The following is a 27,063-nucleotide window of genomic DNA, read 5'->3' as shown; positions in this document are numbered from 1 at the left end:
TTCATTGTATGCATACGAGAATGTATAAGTAACATATGTGAAAAGCTAGATCCACTGTTCATGCCATTTTATTTCGTCTTTCGATACATACATCGCAGTTATATTACAAAGATGGCAGCTTTTAAAGCTTATAAGAAGAAATAAATAATCGAAAAAGTCAAGTCGATCATAGCTCGATCACATTCGAGCTTCGAGACTTCGAACAAGTTTTTTTCTCCTTTTTTAATCATAAATCTACTTAAATAACGAAGAAAAAATATTATATAAAAAGATATAATATAATTATTAAATTATTAAAAAATAATACAAATTGTTTGTTTACAATCATCGAATATGATTTTTGTACCTTTCGTTTTTATCTTCCAACTTCGTACCATTTTAATAACGAATCGTAAAATAAAAATATATAAATACAAAATAATTGTCGATTTAAATTTTCATTCCGTAAAAAAAAATTGCTTTTTTTCACACTCTTTTCACTTATGTTGCTATGAATCGCTGAAATTTTTTTTCTGATTTAAAATCGTCTCGATATTTCGATGAATCCTAGCGATTTGTAGTTTCTTGCTTTTTGAAGGCTCTCCATCTTCTATATAAACGTTTCCGTTGACTTCCGGCCAATCGACCATCACAGGAGACTCTCTTCTTCGATCTGTAAAAAAAAATTTATATTTTTTGATTTGTACATTTACCGTTTTTATTTATTTATTACATTGTTTATTTCGTATTGTTTTTGCATTCTATTTCTAAAAATCAATTTATAATTGTATCAATATAATCAAAATTTAATACTTGTTTTAAATATTTAAAATAGATTTATTGTGAAATTATTTTCATAAATTTTACATATTATTTTTCCTTTTTTATTTATAGTTTTTTAAATTCTAAAGAAATTCTAGAAAAATTTTTAAATTCTTATGTCTTGTTAAATTTTAAATATTAAGACAAATAATGTAAATTATATATAATAATTTACAATTATATATAATAAATTATATATAATAATTTTTATTTGAAAAGGAATTATTCCTTCAAATTTTATTGCTACTTATAATAATATAATATATATACATATATAATATTTTATTGCATCAATCAAATTTATTTTATTATTACATAATATAGAATATAACAATTATGAATTATAATATACAAATTTCTTGCAACAATAATTAAATTATGATTTTCACAAGAGATAAAATAAATAATTACATAGATATTTTTTACATAGATTTTTTTTATGTTATTTTATTTTTATGTAGAATTTACTTTTATAAATAAATTTAATTTAAATATAATTTATGCATATTATTGCTTATAATATTTATCAATTTATTCATAAATGTTTATTTCTAATAATCATTATTTACATTATTTTATCATTTACAGAAATATTATTATTGTTATTATTTAATAGCTATTTAAAATAATTTAGATAAATAGTAATAAATTGTGTACTGTGATGTTAAAACGTATTAATTTTATATATTGAATTAAATATTTTTAAAAATCTTTCTTCAGAATATTTTAAATATATAATTTGATTTCCATTCCATTTAAATACATTGAAAACTTCATTAAAGATGAAATATATTTTTTAAAAAATTATAAAAATTTTTATTATAATAATATTTCTCATTTTTTGTTACTAAAAATTTTACTTTTCTCTTCAAATTGTGAAATTTATTATTTTTGGCGACTAAATCAATAAAAATTATGGCAAAATTAATCTTAAACAATTTTATTAATTTTTTTGCAACAAAGTTAAACATGCTTATATATTTTTATTTTATATTATTTATATACTTATATATTTTCTATAGATCATCGAACGTTGTTTTAAATTAATTTATTTCAAGATAATTAATATATAACATATTATTCATATAAAATATTATATTCAATATAAAAAAAAATTAATTTTTGTTTTTTTTTTATTTCTTATTTTTCAATAAGGAAAAAATATTTATTTTATGAAACATTTAACGCATAAAATAATATTTGAAACTAGAACCAAATATACCAGTTTAAAAGATTATCAACTTACCTAGAAGTTTCTCGAGATATTGGCACCTTGTTTCGGGATCACCAGGGTTCATGGGTGCGCCGGAAACCAGTTCGGCTAGTTCCGCCTTAACCATTAAATTTAATCGAGCCGAGATCTCTTCTAGACCTACTGCAAATATCAAATAGTCTTTATTCTATTCTATATATAGGGCAAATTTTCTTTAACTTTTTTTTAATTTTGTTTAATTTTTTTCAAATAATTTTCATTATCATACAAAGTGTGCTTTAAAAAATAATTGTAATTTTTATATAACGAAGATTAATAATATAAATATTAAAGAAATTAATTATTTCCATTCAAAATTAAATAACAAATAACTATAACAATAACACAGTACTTTATTTCATGAAATAAATCATTTAATTACAAATACATTAGTTTATTTCGAAATACTTTATGAAATATTTATATTATTTCAAAAATAAATTATTTTTCAAATAATTACAAAAAATAATTTTAAAATAATATAAGTCAAAATATCCATTTAAAATGTAGTATTAAAAGTATTGAAAATGTATATAATATTGAAATAAATTTAATTGAAAAAGTTTTTAAAATACATTAATTTTTAATTATAATATAAAGTTATATTTATTACGTCAATTTAAATTTTATCTAAATTATTTGCATGTCTTCGTATCATTATTAAATTTTTAATAATATTTTTAATATTTCTTTACTTTTTTTTTTTGCGTGTCATATTATTACAAATTTATTATTATTCATCTTTATATGATACAGTATACAGTATAAAATGATACAGTATAAAATTTATTTGTATTAAAAGAAACGATAGAATTTTCTCATAAAATTCTCATGAAATTGAACATAACTGGATATTTATTTTCATATTATATCACCGAAGCGTACTAATGTAAAAACATATCATTATATCGTTGCATATCAAAATATTGTATTAGGATGCATGCAATGATGATACACAATATATTACGCAATTGTGATATGATACGCAATAAATGAAAATCCAACATAATCCAATTAAATTTATCTATATATATTATAATATTAGTTCCAATAAAATACAAATATCAATTAGTTCATATACGTATTAAATTTTGACATGCATGTTAAAATATTTATCTATTGATATGCAACGATATATAAATATATGATATATAAAAAGTATATAACGAATAAAAAAATGTTCATTAAATGTTAAAATCTAATAATGAAGTTTAGATAAATGAGCATTGCATTGTATTAAAATTTTTACAATTGTGACAATACGAGCAGAAATCACATTGCATAATTGTCATTGTATAAATAAATAATTATAATTGGTTTATATAATAATTGATTTTAGGATTAATTTTATAATTAGTTAATTTTTTAAAATAAGAATATTCGAAATTTATTATTTATTTTAAAATAAAAACATTTATAATATTAATAAAATCAGTATTCAATTAATATTAACAATATTTGAATATATAATGAATAACAATTTTTAATTATTTTGATTGATCGATTTGTCAATTTATTATATTATCTCAAATTCCTTTAATTCCCTAAGTAAAAAATATATCATCAATTGAAATATAATATAAATATAAATATAATATTATCTATTATATTAATTAACATTATTTGAAACAATGATTTTTAAATTGTTATTTGAAATAAATTTTATCTGAACTTTTCCTTTTTTACCAAAAAGAATATTTATTTAATTACTAAGATATAATTATTAAAATATTATTGTTATTAAGTATATATTTATTACCTGATTAATATCAATACAGCATTATATTTTATATAATAATATAATCAAATATTAATTCTTGAATTAAAAATTTTAAATTTAAATTCAACGATAATACAAACGAATAATTTTGATTAAATTATTATATAATTTATCAAATATAACATTTAGCCATGCTAAAAAATTCAACAAAGAAAGGAATCCAATAATTAAACAACTGATCTCTTTAATTTATTTTTAATTGACAATTTGGTGGGAGAAGTTGGAAGAACGATTGTTCCGTCTATCTGAGGATAGAATGTGAGTTGAACGACTATGGAATGCGGTTCTGCTTTCCCAAGGCCCCATGGGATGAATCTAACGATAGCCTCGCTCCGGTCTAAAGTCATGTTTTTCTTCCCTTAAAGAAAAACGTGGCTTGCCAGGTTGGAGAACTATTCAGTTAGAAAATTAAACGAGCTTCACCATTGTGACTTTTCTGATATTATATCTTTTGAAATTCTTATGAAATTTTATTAATAAAGAAAAATATAATTTTAATTCAAAAAAAATTTCGGATAAATTAAATTAGATACAAACTTGAACAAATTAAAATTCAAAAGAATTTTTAAAATTTTATTTATTTCCTAAAATATCTCATATTATGTATTCAACTATGTAATAATTTGCATGACTTAACATATTTTAAAGATTAAAATTATATTATAATTGATAGATATGTAATATTATCAAATAAAAAATAAGAAAAAATCCTATAATTATATTTTTTAAAAGGAAATTTGTGTAATAAACAGAATTAACATATTATAAGTTATCATATAATTTCTCAAATTAATAAATTCAACTTTTTTTCTTAATAATTTGTTTTGTTTTTGCATTCGATAATATTTATTGAATTAAAATTGATTTTTAAAAAATAATATTTAATTTTCAATTTTATTTAGCTTTTTTTAATAATTTCTTTTTCCATTAAATATCATACATTTTTAGTTAAGATTAATTTCTATGATGATTCTACACAAGAAAAAAAAATTTCATAATTCTTTTTTTATTGATTTTCTTTTAAATTATTTGAATGATTGAAAAAAATATGCTTTAATATATCAAAAAAAATGTGAAAAATTTAACAAATTTAAATATATAATCATTTTAATTTATAAGAATATTAAGAAATAATTCGAAAAATTTAAATTTAAAACACTTTTCTATAAAAATTAGAAAATTAAAAAACTTATCACGTTTTTTCATTGTAGTCTTCATATAAATGAGGATTAATATTTCATAAAAATAATTCATAATTTTATAAAAAAAATTATTAGAATATATTAGTAGAAAGATTATTATTAATACGTTCATATCGTGTGAATATCACAATTACTTTTATACATGTGTACCAATGCAAATCACTTTGTAAAGATCCGTGTTAGAGAATTATCGTTAATTTATTATGATTGAAGAATATTGGTAGGGGAATCAGGTAATGGAGCCTAATAGAAGCGGACTATCCCCAGTCCCCTTTAGTAAGCAGAACCAGCAATGAAACGGTACTGAATGCACAACCATCGGTTGTATTACCAATCCGTTAGTGAGAATGCCGACAATACCTTTTGATTCCAATTGAGGAATAATTCAAATACAATTATAATTGCCATATAATGATAATAAAAATAAAAATATACAACAAAAATATCCAAAACTGAGGAAAATTTAAAACAATTTAAGATAAATAATAAAAAATAGAAATATCTTCAAAATACAAATTCTTTTTCAAGAAAATATTATTCGTAAATATAATTTTATTCAATGTCTAAATTATGATTAAATATTATTTACTATTTATTCTCATATTCGAAGTAAATAAAATAAAATAAAATAAAATAAAATAAAATAAAATAAAATAAAATATTTATTTTCTTCATTTAAGAAACTTAACAAATATCAATATGATTATTTATATAATTATATAATTTAATATTAGAACAATTTTTTCTTCTTTATTCCTTAAAATATTATATAATATTTCTAAAAATAGTATATTCAATTTCTTGTATGTCACGTTATATTCAATAATGTATTTTTAAATATATTATATTATTATAATGATAATATATATAATGATAATATATATAAAACTAAAAATATTTATTAATAATAATATATTTTATATATATAATAATATTTAAAATATTTATCAATAATAATATTTATTTAAAATATTATTATTTAAAATATTTTCTATTTTTTTCTTTTTTCTTAATCAATGACATATTTCAAAATAATATTTGTTTTAAAATATATTAATATATTCATCAACTATGGAAGATCTTTTTATCTCCATTAAACCACCATCACATTCTGTTCTCGCCTCATTTCATATAGTACAAATTTAAATTTATAACTTTATTTATAACTTACTAAATAAGGCTTAAACAATATTTTTATATATCAACTTTTACGTTTTACTCTAGAATTAATCTTTCAAAAATGTTCACGAATATAATAACATTTTATATATTAATAAATAAATAAATAAATATATATATATAAAATATATAATAATAAATAAACCTCAATTAATATTTTTATCTTATATCTTATATCAACTTTTATGTTTATTTTGACCTCTGGAATCAATCCTTCAAAAATCATAAATATATATATATATATATATATATATATATATATATATTAATATATATATTTAAAATACTATTATACTATATTTTTTTATTTAACTATTTCAAAAAATTTATTTGCAAAATCCTATATCACTCAAAAAGATAAAAATATCTAAAAAATAAAAATTTATTTCTTTTTTTTAAAAAACCTATTTTTAAAAATATTTTTACAAAATTACTTCATCAAAATTTACATTATCTAAAATAATTTTGGATTAAATTTCATTCATTTTCATTCAATTAATTTATGTAAAATTTATGTGTAAAATAAAAATCTTGAAGAAACGAATATCTAAATTTGCATCCTTATACCTATGTCTTTTCAATAATATTTTTAAATATTTTTAAATCTCAATAAAAGTTTTGTTTAACTAAATTTATATTTAACAATCGTTTTCTCAAAATTTTATTTAAAATTTTTCCAAATATTTAATAGAAATAGTTTTATAGAAAATTTATTAAAAAAATCAATCATTAACTGAATAAATTATTTGGAGCAAATTGAATATTTTTTTTATTTAAAAAAACAATTGTGATAAAAATCTTAATATAAATTTTATTATAATCAATAATTTTTGTATACATTTACACGAATGAAATTGTACATTTCCTTTTAGTTCTCAGGAAAAGAATGCTATGATTATAAGGATACAGTAGGTCACACGAAACATTATGCGCACGACCATTGAATTAACAACACCAAATCGGCATTGAAACGAAAATAGTAACGTTTCATTCATGCCGACTTGAGCAACGATGATTCAAAAGTTTTCCATAAATATCTACTAGTGAGATATCGAATCTTCTAGCAAACATATTTATCAATAAATTAATTAAATAAAAATTATTTAAAATTTTTTTGTCAAATTTATATAATTTTAACTAAAAAAATTTATTAATTACATTATATAATAAATAATTTTATTTCATATTTCATTTCATGATATTCTTTTCAACAACTATATATAAGATAAATTGTTTTTACTTTATCATCTTTTCTTTATATGATTTTATTTGATTTTAATCTTAAATCATCCTAAAACAAACATAAAAAAATAATAATAATATTTATTAAAATATTTAGAATGTTGCAAAAAAATAAATATTTATTTATTTTATAATAATAAACTATTTTCTTTACAATGAATGTCGTTATAAAAATATTTAAAAATTTAGGATTAAAAGAAATTTTTCAAAATTTTGAAAAAAAAAATTTTTATCGAAAAATTTACAATGAATGTTTTTAATAAACGATATGACATGTAATAATATAACAAATTATATGAATAAGAAAGAATTATAAAAATTAGTGATTCGATGGCATTATTATTTAAATTGTAAATTAAATTATACTTTAAAAAAAAACTTATGTAAACATAGAATTAATTTATTTTTTTTATATTTTTTCCTAAACAAATTGTTAAAAAATGAAAGAAATATTAATGAAAATATAAAATAAAATTCTTCTTCATACTTATTTTACTTATTATTTTTAATTTTTTATAACATAGAAAATTAATACATTCATAAGTATTTATATTATAATATAAATAATAAATAAAACTTGTATTTTTTATTTTCATCAATTCTTAACTATTGTTTTTTACCTATTTTCTAGAACAATAATAAAAATTATACTTTTTATCGGAATAATATTTTCAACAAATATTTTTTATATTTTGAAGAAAAATTACGATTTACGATAATTTATACATATAGATAAAAATTTAAGATTCAACGAATAAAAAATAATTTAATACTACTTTATTTTGTTTTTTTTTTTAATATTTAAAAAATTAATCAATTTATAATTCCACAGTAATTATAAGCACAAGAATTGAATACGAGAAGGTAAAAAAGGGAAAAAAAAAATATTTGGAAAAATGTTCCATAAATTGAATAGATCGGTTCCATCATACATAAAGTAGTAACTTCCTGATGGAAGGTTGGGGAAAAGAAGTATAGAGAAGAGTAGAGGGGGAAAGAGTGGGTTCCGGCGTTGATGAGTTCTGCGTAACGCTCGTTATGCAAATGCGGGTAGTAACATCGTACAAACGTTCATTGTAGATCGTAACACCGTTCGAACTCTCTTCTATTATATCATGCCGAGTCACATGAATAACGAGGAATGATCATCAATCTTGAATCAAAACGCTCAACCTTTTGTTTGTGAACATCGTGACGGCAATTTGCAAACATTGACCGCTTATGCTGAATGAACCGTAAAGAATTTAAAGTAGTCGGATCACGCGATTTCGTACGCGGTATTATTTCAAATCGAAAAATTTCAACGACCTTTCAATCATTCTTTCTCTTTTTTTCCCTCTGCCTTTAAATAATTAAACAATCGAGCAAATCGAGATTTGTAATTTTCTTTAATCGTTTCATTTTATATCATTTTATTATTTCAATGTTAAACAATGAATGTTGTTATGAAAATGTTTTAAATGTTTTAAGATTAAAAGAAATTTCTTAAAATTTTGAAGAAAAAAAATTTTTATCGAAAAATTTACAATAAATGTTTTCAATAAACGATATAGTAATATAACAAATTATATGCGAATAAGAAAGAATTATAAAAATTAGTGATTCAATGGCATTATTATTAAAATTGTAAATTAAATTATACTTTAAAAAAAAACTTATGTAAACATAGAATTAAAAATTTACAAATAAATTTCACTAGATTAATTGTATATTGTACAAATTATTACATGTATATAATTTTATCTTTAACAAAAAAAGCAATATGTAAATCACATAATAAGTATTCAATTCGATAATTCCTATTATGAATAATTATTTTATTTTCAGTTAACATTTTGTATTCAAATCAAAATCATAATAAAATTTTGGAAATGAATTTTGGAAATTTTGGAATCTTTATATCTTTTGATTGAATTCAATGACATAAGAATTCATTTTATAAAAAAATTTCATGGTTTCAAAAAAAAATATGGAAAAAATATAGGAATAAAATCTATATCTTATTTTTTTATTATATATTTTATTATTATATATATAATTATATATTATTTATGTATATAATTACATTATATACTATTATATACATCTTATTTTTTATTATTATATACATAAACTATATAAACTAAAAAAAATACTTCATTTTTATCAAAGTTATTTTAATTTTAAAATGAATATCATTTCATTAAACATATATTATTTCTTATGATACAGGCTGTTAATATTTATAGAAGGATTATAGAAGGACCATGTTTGGAAAGTTGAAGTTTCTAAAGGTCAAAACAAACATAAAAGTTGGTATACAAAAATGTCGATCAAAGCTCATTATTAAGTTATGAGTTTACAAAATGAGATGGAAATAGAATGTGATAGCGGTGTAATGAAAATAGAATCTTTTCATTCTCCATCTTATTTCATCTAATATACATTTCAATTGCTTATACCTTAATTATGAATCTTGATTGATATTTTTATATCAATATCAATTTTTATATTTGTTTGATTTCTAAAATCGATTGTTTTGCAAATATATTAATTGTTAAATTAAATAATCTCTTTAGAAATTTTTATATGCAATTATTAAATTAATTAACATGATATTTTCTATTCTATACATTGCTTATTATCAGATGTATTATAATTAAAATCATAAATTGAATGAAACTATTAAAATTTTTAATTAATTATAAAATAAGAAAAATTTTTTTTATTATATATTATTTTTATTATTACATTATTTATTTTTTATATTTTTAAAAAACATGTATAATAAATATACATTTCATACAATAAAAAATAATTACTGAAATTTTTATTTCATACATATTTACATAAATAAAAAATTTTTATTTTCTTAGAAATAAAAAAGTACTAAATAAATAGAAAAATCCTTTGAAATTATGTTATATATTTTAAGTTAAAATTATTTGAATCTATTCATAAAAATTCTGAAATCTAACTATATATATATGAAATTAACTGCTTTTTATTTTATTTAATTTTTTTTATTGTTGGAAAAATGATAATTATATAAAAATTACAAAAATTATTTTTTCTTATATATCTATTATATCAATTTCTGTAATACTAATTAAAAAAAATAATTCTCATTTTTATTTTTATACATTATCTTAAAACATCTTAATAAAATCTTTATACATTATCTTAAAAAATAATAAATATTTCAAAACTCTTATTAATTGATTGCAAATAATAAAAGCAATTTCAAATTTTTTCAAACTAATACTGCAATAAAATTAATGCATAAATTTAGAAAATTAATTAATAAAAAAAAGAAATGAGTTAAAAATTTTGTAATTAATTATTAGTAAAAGTTAAAGTTAATCAATCGAAATGGTTAAAATTAATTCTTTAATAATAAGTACTTTAATAAGTTCTTTAATAATCAGTGAAAAATATTTTTTTTTAACATAACATTTTTAAAAAATTAATTGATTAAAATAATAAACTTTTGTATTAAAAGTAATTATTTAAAATAATATATTTTTTAATTTCATATCGATTATCTAAAGTATTATTTTTTTGTGATTATTATTTTGAGAAAAAAAATAAATGATAAATAAATGTAAAAAAAAATATCTATATAAAAAATAAATTTCTTTTTTCTTGTATGAACTTATCTATTCTTGTATGAACTTATATAATTTTTACTCATTCTAAAAGATATAAACATGAATATTAATACATAATCACAATTACTTGCAGTTTATGATTTCATAAAAATAATTTTATGAAATTCAAACATTTTATTATATGTATAAAAAAGTTATAAAAAGTTTATTTAATTTATATGATTATAATTTATTTAATTATTTATTATAATTTATTTATTTAATTATTTCAAATCCATATTGAAAAATAATTGAAATCCTTGTTATATATTTATAAAATCATATATTTATTTCAAATAATTTCAGTAATTCTTTAATAAAGAAATAAATTATTATTGCAAATTAATTAACCAAATTAATAATCATGAGAATTGAAAAAATAATTTTAATTCTTATTTTAATTCTTATTTACAATTATCTATCACTGCTTTGTGCAAACTGTATATCAAATATTCTCAAATAATAGCATGTCTTACAAATGATATACAAACACAGATGACACAAGTTCATAAATGAGTATATAAAGAGAACACGAAACGGAGCATCACGAAAGAAATGAGAAGCATCGAACACCAGGACGTCATATCCGGGCGTGATAGATCGAGCCAAGGTGAACAGAGGTCGTGAGCGGCCCTCTAATGAAGAAAATCTGTCTTGCATTTTAAAGGACTTCTTATCCCCCTCCAAGGAAACGCGTAACAATCATTCGAAATCGAATGAAATAAAATACCAGAACACGATTTACTAATGCTTAACACCATTGTTCTATTTCTTATTTCCTTTTACTGTTATTACGGACACAATTGTGGACAAATTACATTTGAAATTAAAATGAAAAATAATTATTTGAAATAATTTTTCTTGAATTGTTATTTGTATTACTAGATAATGTCATTTCTTTCAAATAATGAATTACTTTGCCAATTTCTTATTTCATTGAAGAATGAAACATTCAATTGTCAAAATAGAAATTGATATTGTACTAAAAATGATATTGTACTAACAGAAGTTGCATAAATAATATATGTGATATTATTTGAAATATTATTCAAAATAATATCTTATTGTTATAATTGTTTAAAATAATTTAATTTTATAAATATGATTTTTGTTTATATATGTTATTATAAATAAATTATTATAAATAATATATTATTATAAATAAATTTATTAAAAATGTTACCAATGAATTATTTTTTTATAATTATTATTAGAAAACTATATTAAAAATTTTATTTTTATAAAAATTTCTAATACATAACATCTAAAATAACTTATTTTCATAATATTAAATTATGTTATTAATTAATTAAATTATGCGTTAAATTCAATTCAATTGTTCTTTTTTTACTTCCAAACATAAGCAAAAATAAATCATGTACAAGCAAAAATTTACAATTTAGAAAAATAAATACAAAATTATAGGATTATTTTACATAAAAAATTTTATATTTCTAAAAATATGAATAAAATCACTTATAAAAAGACTTATATTAATTCAAAATAATAATTTAAAAATGTTTATATAGAAATTTTTAAATAGAAAGATACTTTTTATTAAAAAACAGGATTTTTAACTTTAAAAATTCATTTTTAGCTAATTTATTTTCCATGGAATCATTTTAATTATTGATTTAATAATTTTAAAATTTTGTTTTGACATCTACACAATTAATAAACTTACCGGGTTCGAAGTTCTTCTTCATCCGACGCCACTGTCTGGCGTAGATTAAAGCCGAGCATCCTGCGACCAGAAAAAAGAGAATACAGGCGCATACGGCAAGGATCAATGCGACCGTTTGCCAGTCCCACAAAATTCTCTCTTTTGAAATAGCTGTGCTTCTTGAATGAGGCTCGTTCAATGCCTATATAATTTTGTTATCTCTTTATTTCAAATTTGGCAAAAGAAATAGAATTAAATCTTATATATAGTGATCCATTTGATAAATATCTTTAAAATAATCGATAACATTAAAAATTATTTCAGAAAAAATTAAATAGTCATATAGGATATATGTTAAAATATTATGTTTGTTTTTTTATAAATAATTGAAGAGATTGAAATCTTTAGATTTTAAATCGAAAATTATGAAAAACAATGATTTTTAATCATTTATCGTTCATAGTTGATTAATTTCGATGAAATTTTTAATGTATAAATAACTGATCTACAAAATGTATTTTTTAAATTTTCATTAAAGATTTAAATAAAAAAAATAAAAAGTAATCTTTATTATAATAATATTTTCTTCATTTTTGACAAATTGCAATTTTTTTATGATTTTCTTTTTTTTCCATATTATTTAACAGACTAATCCTTTTAATTTCCCAAAATAATTCAATATATTAAATCCATTTTTAAAAGTGTTTTAAAAAATATGCTTATATTTTTTTGAATCCATTGCATAAAATAGAAAATATTATTTACTGATATCAAAAATCAAATTATTATTTAATTGTACAAATACATATAAATTCTACATAATATCTATATATATGTATCTATATACATAATAATTTTAAATGATTTCTGCTATCTTAAGCATAAAACAATCATAATTTTTTTTTTTTTCGATTACAAACATCGATAACAAAAATGAGTGTTTTCCATCCTAGATCAAGCAACAAATTTTACTACAATTGTACCTCATTCTTTGTTTCCCATTGAATATTTTGCTCCGAACTATCAATAAAATCCTTTGATTCCTGTCTAATCTGTTGCTGATCCAAATCTGGGAACCTCCATAACATCTTCGAAGTAACTGCTTCGAGGCTTCTTTGACCGATTTCCGGCCGTTTTCTCGTCGAAAGAAAAGACCAATCGAGTTCAAGAGCAGAGAGTGGACCACAAATGGCATCCTTGTAAATCGCGCAAGGGCTCAAAGTAAAATCAGGAGCGCATCTGGTGCAAGGTAAACAGGTGGCATGTTCGACCGACCAAAATTCGAAACCTGGTTTGCAGACCGGATATCGGGGAACGGATGTTGAACAGCCAGCCTTGCGGAGACCGACCAATACTAGCAGCACGGCCAACAGATATCCCCGATTGGGCTCCCGAGGCATCACCTGAAATTAATTTTTATATTTTATTCTATATTAACAAAATGAAATATTGGATTGGTGAGAAAATCATGTCGATTTTGAAGAATTGAATCAATTTGTTGTAAATGTTGTTAATATAATATAATATAATATAATATAAAATAATATAATATAATATAATATAATATAATTAATATAATATAATAGAAAATTGATCTTTTTGTTGACGATTGATTGTAGACGCTAAATTAATTAAAATACAAAAATTGATATGAAAATTAAGATTTATTTCTTAGTTACAAACAATTGAAATTTATGTTAGATGAAGAGAAATGAAAAGTGAAAACGCTCTATTCTCGTTATATTATTATCACATTTCATTCAATATGAATTTAAATTGCTTATAAGTAAAGAAGAATTTTTATACAATATATGTTCTCTATTAATGTATATATATTTTGTATATTTTTTATATAAACAATATATATTATTATTCAAAAATATCTAAATAGTTATACAAAGTCTCTATCGTAAATATAATTAATTTTTATGATATATAATATATATTATATTATAAATATAAAATATTTATAATAATATTTATAATCTTTATAATATTTATCTTTACTTTTACTTGATTTTATGTTTTATATTTATAATTATTTGTTTCAAAATTATTTAAATTACGTGTTTATCAATATTATAATTAAATACATATTTTGTCGATATTCATTATGATTAAATATTATTTTTTCTAAATACGATAATTTTTCGATCAATTTCGTTATTGTTTCTAAAATTCTTTCATTTCTTTTAAATACTTTCACAAAGCTTTTTAAACAACTAAATCATTCCATTGAATATCGTCTTTATGAAATTATATTATTATATACATTTTCATTTATAGACAAAAAATAATTTTTACATAAAAATAAATGTTATTATATTACGATATTTTTGTATATATAATATTAATAATTATAAATAAGAAAATGATTGTAAATGATTGTAAATCCTTTTTTTTTTTTACAAAAACTTAAACTTCATTTTGTAGAGAATAAGAAAATATTCGGATAATTTTGAATAATAATAAAATAATTTTAATTAATAACATAATTATTCATGTATAAAATAGTATACATTAAATTTAGTATACATTAAATATTCTTAATTATATTATTAATTATAATTATAACTTTTAATTATATTGAAAGTTGAAAAAATTCTGAATATATATATAATATAATATAATATTTAAATATCCATAAAAGCAGCTTAAGAATATTCAATATGATATTGAAATAATATATTATGTGATGTAGAATAATTCTTTTTTCAGTTCAATTTTTTAAATAAAAAATAGCAATTTATATATAGTTAAATCTAAATTAAAATTATTATTATTTTTCAAATATTACATAATTTGACAAATTAAATTTTAATTATTATGATATATTTTATATATTAATTGAATATCTATTTTGTTACATAATTTTGTTTTTAAAAATCCCCATATATATCTATAATTTAATAAATAGATCTTAATCAATATTTTTGTATTATTTTAAAACTTATTATTTTTGTGTTTGTTTTACATTCAAAAATTAATCTTAAAAATGTCTTACGAATATATTCTTTGTATATTCCTCTTTAAAATTAAATCTAAACAGTGTACAAATATTTAAAAAATTAATTTTTTTTATTTATATATTTATATATTATTCATTTTTTATTAAGTCATTATATTATTATATATTGTAATATTATCTGTATATTATCATGTAACATTATCTGAATTTATACCAATTTGATTTATATATTTCTTATTTAATATAAATTTTTTTAATATAAATCTCTTTAATGATATAAAATAAAATTGTCCAATATATTTTATGATGTACAATATATTTTAATCTCTATTGAAAAAATATTTTAAAATTATGTTAGGATAAAAAAAGTTAATCAATATATAATAACAATTAATATTATATAATTATATTATATAATTATATTATATAATTAATTTTTTTTTTTAATTTGAATATTAATCCAAGATTAAATTTAATATATTTTCGAAATGATTATATTGATCATATGATTGATCATATTAATCATATGATGATATAATCATATGATTATATATGATTTGATGCACCATTGAAATTTAAAAACTTAAAACAAATTGAAAAAGGAAAAAGAATCTCAATAAGATATAATAAACATTAATTCAAAATTCTTATTATTGTTTAATGCATGAAAATTTATGTATTCGAATATTTATTTAATCGAATAATTATAATTATAATTAAATATCTAAATACTTCAGATACCCATTTTACTCAATAATTTAAATCAAAATAGATCTGAATACTTAAATTACACATTTAATCCTTTATCTTAAAATGACATTTTGACATACTATAAATTTTTAATAAAAATTTCTGCAAAAATACTTATAAACATACAATTTTGAAAATTACAATAATGTGAATAATTATGAACATTATTTATAAGAACATTGACAGAAAAAGAAAGAAGTATTTTTTATATAATAACATAATATTTTTATTCTATAAAAATGTATTTAAAAGTTTAAAAACAAATTTATTATCATGATTAAATTTTGACTTCGACATCACTAAAAAAAAAATTTAATTTTATATTTTGACAAATTTTATATTTTACATTTTGACAAAAAAAGTTTAAAAGTTATCAGAAATTAGTAATAATTAAAGAACGAATAAAATTCATTGAATAGGGAAGAAAGTCTAAATAAATTATTAGTATTTTTATTTATTTATCATATATAAATATCTGAAATAAAAGAAAATTAAATACTGAATGTAAGAATATTAACATTACATATTGAATTTACATTTTTTCCTATTCTAAAACATAATTTTAAAAAAAAAAAGAACATTTCGTTTTTTTTTTAATTTTTGTTTTATTCGAGATTTTAATTTATTAATAAATTTAATGTCTTTAATATAAAATTAAAAATATCATATTCAAAGAAAAGTTTCATATATGAATCTGAAAATATTTATTTAAATAATTATATGTAATAAAAAAACTTATAAATAAGTAAATAAAATGTAAACACGAAATAAAAACAAAAGTTTCACATTTACAAATAAAATTAATGAGTTATTTAAGAACTATTTTACGAACTATTATACTTTTTGAATGGCAAATCCAAATTATTATGAATACTATAATAGTATATATTATATATAATATATTTACTTTATATGCATAAGACTAACTGCTGGATTTAACGAAACATAGTAAAATCAAATAAAAACTATTACAATATTTATAACATGTAATGTTACAAAAACGTATTTTAACAAGATTTATATACTAATTAAAATAATTTAAAAAAGGACAAATAATTTCTGAAACAGAAAATTTTGTATCTGCACTATAAAGATTCCAGGATAATATTATTTAGAATAAAAAATATAAATATTTATATAAAACTATTTTGAATTATCTTAGTTACGATTAATTTTTAATGATAATTTATTTTTATAAATATATATAAGATGTATTTTAATTATATATTATATTTATTTATTATTATTTAGAATTAATATTTTATTATTTATTTTTCATATAAATATATTTTTTGTCTATTTTTTAGTTAGTTTTTTTAAAATAATAAATAAAAATATGTTAGATAATTAATGTAAATTTATAATAGATAATATCTCAAATAAATTAATTAAAGTTATTGAAGTTAAAAATTTTTAAAATTATGAAATTTTATTTGTATTTTTTAATATTATTATTTTTAAATAAATTTATTTTTAATAAAATTTTATGAATATATAAAAAGCATCAAGGATCATGTACTAATTTTTTTTAATGCAATATTTATATGCAATTTAAAAAAACACAATACTTTTACAATACTTTTACAATAATTTTCAATGTTTTTTTCTTTTTTTATCATAATGGTATAAGATAAAGCAAAATATTAAATGATAAATGTTCAAGTGTTATTTCGAGATAAATTGTATTTAAAATATACTAAAACTTTAAAGATTCAATTGATTTTATTCTCTTAAAAAGATTTGTCAAAACAATTGCTCCATGTTCTATAACTCTTTATGTTTTAAATACATGTAAATGTAATATAAATACATGTAAATTTCATAAAAATCAAAATTTTCAAATTAAATGAATTTTCTTGTAATACGATGTCTTAATAATAATATTTTTGTGACCGATTAAAATTTGTGTTCTAATTATTTTTTTTTATGTTATTTCACTTTTTGGGGTAAAAATAATAAAAATATTTAATAATTATATTGAAATAAAAACCAATTCAATAATTATATTGAAATAAAATTTTAATAAAGTCATAAGTTATATCATAAGTTATATTTATTTTCAGTTCTTTTCCTTTATTTTCATTGGATACATTTACCTATTATGTAATAAAAAAAATTATTATATATTTTACTGTTATACATATTATTTCTTAATAAATATCCTTTTTATACAATTTATAATATAATAAAATCTTTTATTATTGATAAATCAATTCAACAATATAAAAGTAGTATTTACATTTATATTATATAAAAACTAAATATTTTAATTTAATCATTAAGTAATATTTCGTAAGAAAAAATTAATTTAAGAAATATAAATTTTTTTTATAATTTATATTAAAATAAATATATTATTTTTCTTTAAGTAACATTATTTAAGCAACTAGTAAATTAAATAATTAATAAATTTTTTTATTAATTTTTAATTAATTTAATTAAAAAAAGTAATTTATATATTCTATATTTTTTCAAAATTTCATTTTTTAATTTCCAAATTTAGTGATTTTATGTTATTAATTCAAATTTTTAAAAATATATATTAAATATAATATTAAGAATATTTTTATATTTGTATATTTCTAAAATTAAATTACAGGGAAAAATTATTTACAGGGAAAAATTATTTACAGGGAAAAATTATTGAAAATATTGTTCTTATACATGTCAAGATCAATTTCTAATATTCTTTCTTATATGCATATAATTATTGATGAAAATAAAATATAAAGGATAATACAAAATTAATATGTAATAATATTATGAAGGAAAATACAATATTATAATCAAAGAATCTATAATATCTAATAGTAAAACGTAATAATAGATTAGGAATAATGTAAAATTTCAAATATAAAATATTGTATTCATCAAACTTTTAAACTTTTATAATGATTATAATAATGATTAATGAAATTATAAGAAATCCTAAAAATATAGATATTCTTTGTTTTTTCATGTTTTTCATTTTTTATAACAATAAAAGGATTATAACAATAAAAAATAAAAAATTTTTTTAGCAAAGTTTCGATAATTATTTGAAAATCATTTTATATTTTTTAAATGAAATATCATTTCAATATAAAAAAAAACAGATTTAAAGTATTACTGATAAGAAACATAATAATTAATAAGTAGCGAAAAATATATTAGCGAAATAGAAGACAAAGCTTTCTCTTTCAATTTTTATTGAATGAAATTTTGTAAAACACAAACAGACATATATCATAATATGCAATACAAAAAATTATTATATTATATAAATTTGTATAATCATAATTGTCACTCGTTAAGTTACTTTTAATGTCCTCGAAACTTATCAATAATACTGATTAGATTACGAAAATTAAATAAATTTAGATTTATTAATATATGATATTCTGAGTTTAATTACAGTACTCTAAGGATTGAAAAAATGCAACATTATACGAAATATATAAAATTAGAAAATTTTACAAAAATTAATTAACTGACTCAGTTAAAATCTCCGAAAGTACTTTAAAAATAAAAAATATAAAAGAATAATATATATATAATATATAATAATAATCACAATAATAATACATTCAATTTTTGTTTAATATTAACATATTAAATATTTGATGCATTAATATTTAATTTGTATAAATAAGGTATTTGATGCATTAATATTTAATTTGTATAAATAAGGTAGAAATATCATTTTTGACTTGTATACAATATTAGTTTTGACAATGAATATACTTCAAATATTATGACAATTAAAACATTTTATCATGACAATTATTGATAGTTATTCTTTTTTTCAGTTTGTTTAATGGACATTTTATATTATAATAATTATAATAAAAATTTCTATATGTATTTATTAAAGTGAAATTTAATTTATTTTGCAATTTTTAAAAAAACGAAAGAGATAAGTTATATTATAATAATTATAATTTTATATAAATGAAAATTTGAAATTTTCATGTTTTTGATTATGATATAATAAGAAAAAACAAAAAATGACAAATTGATAAAAATATAAGATTTTTAATTGATAACAATATAAATAAAATAGAATATAATTAAAATTTTTTGAATATTTTAAAAGCGAATTATAAAGATATATTGTTATACTAATTGTAAATCTATTATAATTAGGTTTAGAAAGCATAATTGCAAAATATTAAAAAATAAAATAAATTGTTTATTTAATTATGATTGTTTTATTATATTTGATAATATATACTGTATATTTTCATAAAATCTTTTTACTACTTGAATACGGATTCATAATTAATTTCTTTTAAAAATAAATATAATATTATCTAAATTTGGATTAATCCGTATTTATAATAATTCGTTTTTAAAAACTGAAAAAATCAAAAGTTTTATAAGATCAATATGATATTTATATTTATATAATATACTTTATAATTTCTCAAAATTTGTTTAATTTTTTTATTCTTATTATTCTAAGATTTCCTAAAATTAAAAAATGATTGACATTATATTTTATTGAATTATAAATATTTTTCAAATATTCTATTTTTTATATTTTTTATATAATTCTATTTCCAAATTTACTTTATTTATACTTGAAATAATAATTTTATATACATATAATAAAAATATGTATTATTTTTATGTATATAATATATAGTATAATAGTTATTTTTAATCCAACACATGAAAAATTATTATTTTAATTTTAATAATTTTATATTAATAATTAATAATTTTATTTAAAATAAATATTTTCCAAACGAAATCTTCAATTAATTCATTATAATTAAATTATTTTATATTTTCAATATTTCAATTTATTTGAAATATCATTGTAAATTTTTATATTATTATATTATTATTTTGTATCATTGTATCATTGTATTATTGTAAATTTAATTTAAAATGAATTTTTTTTTTGAATGATATATAAATTTATAGAGTTTGTATTATCTATTATAAATCTATTATAAATCTATAATAAATTTTATACATTCAGAATTTTATAAAAAATTTGTGATTTCAATATTTGATATTTAATTACTTAAAATGATACTAAATATTATAAAAACATATTAAATACTAATAAATTACAAAATTAATATAATCATTAAAATAATATCGCATATAATATAAATATTTTAATTATTTTTTTAATAATATAATTATTTTCAATATATAATAATTTTTTCGATTAAATCGTTCGTAAGAACAAAAACATTTTTTTCAGATAATTCGTTGGAATAATCGAGCGTGTAAAGTAGTCGTTTAACTGGCAAAACCGGCCAGACCGTTTCCACTTCCGGCTCGTTTGCGATGTAATTACATCCGTAGTTGTATCGCGAGCATATAGTCTTATGAGTATGCGTACGCACGTGTATTAAAATAGTTTCGACATGAATCAATTGACCGCAATTCAATTCTGATTTTATTCTAATTTTTGTTAATATTATATATTATAACTAATCATCAGTTATAAATAACTAAAAATCATAAGTAACAATTCTGTTATTAATAAAATATCTTTTGATATACGTATATCTATACATTTTCACAATATTTCGACTGTATTTAATAATAAATTCTAATTATAGTAGTAATTTATAATTATATTCCAAATTAATAATAACAATAATTAATATTAAAAATATATATATATATAATATATAAAGCTTCAATTTTTTGAATTTAAAATAACATTTATTAAAAATTAAATAGTATGTTTGATATATTTAAAATAAAATCAATTAATTAATTATTAAATGAATGAAATAATAAAAAATAGAAAATTGTGTCGTACAAATAGAAAGCACAATGTTCTGTCTGTAATAAAGATTTCACCCGGGCTATTTAAAATTTGATACGCGCGCTTCTACCAATCTTGCTTCTCGATTGCGTGACAAATATAAGTATGCAGTTAGCGTACTAGAATCATGGTAACGCAAAATGACTATACGTCATAAATCTTGATTCAAATTCTTTGATAAGTTTTTATGACATTTTTATGATAAGATCAAGTAACAACGATAATGTATAATCTCAATAATATATTCATAACTATTTACAAATTATTTTGTATTATATTGATTCTAATATTGTAAACTATATATATATATATATATATATTTTTACCAAATTTTATTTTTATTTATATTTTTATTTATATTTAATTTAATTTATATTTATATTTAATTTAATTGTATTATTATTAAGAAGCTATATTTTGTTTTGATTTATTGATGTTATAAACTTGTAAATATAAATTATAACATAATATAAATATAAAATATAATTTAAATATATAATATATAAATATATGAAACAAATATAAAATATATAGTATATAATAAATCATTATCAATAATATTTAATTACATAATTTTTTATACAATAAAATTTAATTTATTTCATTTATTTACATTAGTTATTTTTATTAATATGTATATTAAAAATACTTGTAATAATATTATTATATAATAATATTTAATAATATTATATAATAATAATTTTTAATTTATTTGATATACTATTTTTAATAAAACTACTAATAATATACATATATTTCATTGTACAATTTTCATAAATCTCATTGGCATTCTATATTTGTTATATGTATCATTGAATATACATATATACAAGTATATAATAGTATACAATACACATAATACAAGTCAAATAAAATTATTTTATTTTATATTTTATATTTTATATTTTATCACAAATATATTTCAAATTATTTGATTAATTATTTAATAAATATTTATTTTAATATTTTAACATTTTATAATCTTAATTATAATCTTTTTATATCTTTTTATATCATTTTATAATCTTAATTTCTTATAATTACAATTTTAAATATAAATTATATAAAAACAATTTTTATTAAATTTAAGATAATTGATCTTTATTTAAGCTATTAATAAATGATATATGTACATATTAATAGATAGATAAATGTACATATTTAACATTCATATTATAATATAAATTATATAAATTCTATTGAATTATTAAATATAAAAAGAATTCAATAAGAAATGCAATAAATCAAATAAAATAATAATAAAATGAAAATATATTTGATTGAATTAAAATAAAATAATATTTAAAAGAAGACATACTGACAATACATTTACATAAATAAATATAAGTTTATTATATTATATTATATTATATTATAATTATACGTACGCTGCCTTCGATAAATGCAGGCCTATCATGACGCAATCGATGTATCCAAGAATGATCACCGGGAGAGAAACCAACAAAATATCCAGAATACACAAAAAATCATTGAACTTTCCATTCGAACGAAATTGTGAATGATAAATTAAATGAAAATTTATAAGTTCTAAATCTTCTTCTTAAAGCAAAATTAACAAAACTTCATTTTCGGCATATTAAAATATAAATACAAAAGCGATACTTCAAAAAAATCTCCACCACTACAAAATAGACGCGCACCGCCCGCCGACCACAACACAACTGACTAGACTGGTTATTCTAATTTCCGCCCACGATCCTCCCTTAGAAAGAGAAAAAGTTTTAAAAGAAAGAAAGAGATACTGAAAAGAAAGAGATATGAAAAGAAACTTAGAGGTGGAAAAAGATAAAAGAAGACAGAGGGAGCCACGTGGTGAAATAAAAAAGAAATAGTGATGGCTTTAAACCTCGATATTTATTGTTGACAGTACAATTTCCAGTATAAAAAATAATGCTTCATTAAATATAAGATTAAATGTACTATGTTCATTAATAATGTTATCATTAACAACAGGTATATATAAAATTTTAATATAATTTCATAATATAATTTCATAATAATATAATAAATTAACTTATCATTTCAACATAATATAAATAATTAAATAAAATATTAAAATTAAATATTATATATAGTTTATATATCAAATTTTATATTTATTTTTTATAAAATAATAATATTTTTTATACATATTATTTACAAATTATATTTATTTTTTATAAAATAATAATATTTTTTATACATATTATTTTAAATATATTTTTTTAACACTTTTATTTAAATGATCTGAATATAATATTATTACTAAATACATAATTTATTATTAATATTTATAATTAATGTCTTAATGATTATATTATTACTTATTACTTATTACTTTTATATTTATGTTTTTTCTGAATATTTAAATCAAAAAAAATTTAAAGTATAAAATATATCAATGAAATCATTTATGGATGTAACAAAAAATAGAAATAATAAGGATAATGTTTAAAAAATATAATAAATATAAAAATATAAATAATTTATTAATAATAATATATATCAATTATCAATATTAATTTTAATTTAAATTTAATTTCTTTAATTATAACCAATATAGTTTATCTATCGATATTTTATTTTTTATATATATCAATATTAAATTAAATTAAAAAATAAATAATAAATGCCAAATTTATTAAAAATTTTTTTTATTAAATTATTTATAAAAAAAATTAATTTATTTTTATTTATTATAAAAAAATCTTTTATCTTTGCGCCATCTTGAATTGCTGAGTAATTGGCTTCTCAGAAAATAGTAACAACCTAGTTATGAAAACAGAAACTAGAATAAAACAAAATATCGGTAGGATAACGTTTTAAAATAGAATTTTTTAATAAATCAAATATTAATTTTATTTCAAATAACGTTTGTTACTTTTTATTATTAAAAAGACTTGATAATTCGAATGTTGATTATTATAAAATTTTATTTAGTTTTGTTAGTAAATTTTTAATAAATATATCATAATTTTAAATTATTTATATATTTATCAACACGTTTTATTATTGTAGAATTTAATATCGAATAATGTAAAAATAGAATGACAAGAATTCTAACCTTAAAACTCATTATTTGTCATCATATAATAAGTACATGAAAATTATTTATAATTAACAAAATTACTAACATAATATTTTGCTTAGTTTTATTTATAGTTTTTATTAAAATAAATATAATTTATTAAAAGTTACAATTTAATATAATTTTTAAATTAAAAAAAATTAGTAAAAATTTTTAATATTTTAATTATTAAATTAAATTTATTATTAAATATTATAATTTAATATTTTAATATATAAAATATTAATATATAAATATTATTTAAATAATATTATACAAATATTTTCAGATTCCTCTAAAGAGGTATCGACAAAACAAGCAATTTTAACAGTTAGTGTGGTCTTTATCACCTCTTTATCAGCATTACTTTATGTTTATACTACTTTTCCAGAACTTGCAGAGTAAGAAACAATCATAACAATATATTTCATAAAAAGAAGAAACATTTAAATTCATTATATTTCAGAGATGAACAACAGCATATGAAATTACCATTAGATCTTGAAGAGGCTAAAAATTTGGGTAAACTTCTTGGACGATATAGAGATCTTTATTATTTTCAAGTACTAATTGGACTATTTCTTACATATATTTTGTATCCTTCAATATTAAATCTATAATTTCGAAATGTTTAATAAAGTAGTAATATATCATTTTTATATAAGTAATTTTCTAATTTATATAAAATACATTATACGTAATTATTTTTAAATCTTATATAATTATTGAAAAAAATAATTCATAAAATAATCCTTAACATAGATTTAGTTTACAAACTTTTGCTATTCCAGGTTCTATTTTCCTTTCAATCCTTTCTGGTTTTCTTTTTCCCTTTCCTTTAGCTTTATTATTAGTATGCAGTTGCAGTGCAGTAGGAGCATCACTTTGTTACCTTCTTTCATCACTTTTGGGACGTAGATTGCTTTTTAAATATTTCCCAGAAAAAGCAAGAGAATGGACATTAACAGTAAAAAAACACAAAGATAACCTTTTTAATTACATGCTATTTCTTCGAATAACTCCATTACTTCCAAATTGGTTTATAAATCTAGCCAGCCCTATAATTGGAGTGCCTCTTGCACCATTTACTGTAGGCACATTTTTTGGAGTTGTTCCACCATCTTTTATTGCCATTCAAGCAGGTCAGACATTACAAAACTTAACTTTATCTACTGGCTGGTCATGGAAAAGTGTTATAATATTATGTGTGTTTGCTGTATTATCATTAGTGCCTATTTTATTTAAACAAAAGATACAACAAAAGTTTGATTAAATTTTAGGAAAAATTGAAAAATTTATTTAATTAAAAAATGATGATTATTTATTTTTAATACTTGAAATAATAAAAAAAAAATTAGTCAAAATATGAAATATAAAAAAATATTACTTTCAATATGATTTATATTATTTAAAAAAAATTTATTTCCTAGAAATAAAATTTTACATTTTTAATATCTTCATTTATGTTATATAAAACTTTAAATATTTATTTAAGACACATCTTACTTTTCTCATAATTGTAACATCTTATGTCAATTCTTATATTGTTTTTTTATTTTTTTGTATAGTATCAATTATTATAATTTTTTTTGTGTAGTATCAATTGTTAATTAATAAATTATAATTTTGAAAAATAAGCACAAATTTAAATCATTATATTATAAATATTAATAAATATTATATTTTATTTATAAAATTTTTTATAAAATCAATTATTTAGAAAATTGTTCAAAGGTAATGAAAAAAAAATAAAA

General features: G+C 17.7%; 2 protein-coding genes across 4 annotated transcripts; one reads left to right on the top strand and one right to left on the bottom strand.

Annotated features, from left to right (window-relative positions):
- Positions 1-50: 50 nt before the first annotated feature.
- LOC726958 (tumor necrosis factor receptor superfamily member wengen) lies at positions 51-23,934 on the bottom strand. 2 transcript variants are annotated; one of them, XM_016914178.2, is made up of 5 exons: positions 23,631-23,934; positions 13,732-14,151; positions 12,770-12,950; positions 2,048-2,173; positions 51-652 (listed from the first exon to the last, which is right to left on the bottom strand). In XM_016914178.2, exons 2-5 carry the CDS (start codon positions 14,146-14,148, stop codon positions 489-491), a joined length of 888 nt encoding a protein of 295 aa, XP_016769667.1. In that variant the 5' UTR covers positions 14,149-14,151; positions 23,631-23,934; the 3' UTR covers positions 51-488. The 2 variants fall into 2 exon arrangements, with proteins under 2 accessions (XP_016769667.1, XP_001122675.2); XM_001122675.5 differs by having other exon boundaries at positions 2,048-2,176; positions 23,631-23,933.
- A 1,009-nt stretch (positions 23,935-24,943) lies between these two features.
- On the top strand, positions 24,944-26,946 carry LOC409411 (transmembrane protein 41 homolog). Of its 2 annotated transcripts, none has more exons than XM_392926.7 (4): positions 24,944-25,051; positions 25,599-25,710; positions 25,776-25,904; positions 26,078-26,946. In XM_392926.7, exons 1-4 carry the CDS (start codon positions 25,018-25,020, stop codon positions 26,580-26,582), a joined length of 780 nt encoding a protein of 259 aa, XP_392926.1. In that variant the 5' UTR covers positions 24,944-25,017; the 3' UTR covers positions 26,583-26,946. The 2 variants fall into 2 exon arrangements, with proteins under 2 accessions (XP_392926.1, XP_006557271.1); XM_006557208.3 differs by lacking the exon at positions 24,944-25,051 and adding an exon at positions 25,224-25,338.
- The last annotated feature ends 117 nt before the right edge of the window (positions 26,947-27,063 follow it).

Source organism: Apis mellifera, linkage group LG9 (assembly GCF_003254395.2).
Source record: "Apis mellifera strain DH4 linkage group LG9, Amel_HAv3.1, whole genome shotgun sequence".
NCBI classification, from domain to species: Eukaryota; Metazoa; Arthropoda; class Insecta; order Hymenoptera; family Apidae; genus Apis; species Apis mellifera.
This window is presented reverse-complemented; position numbering and strand designations above follow the sequence as displayed.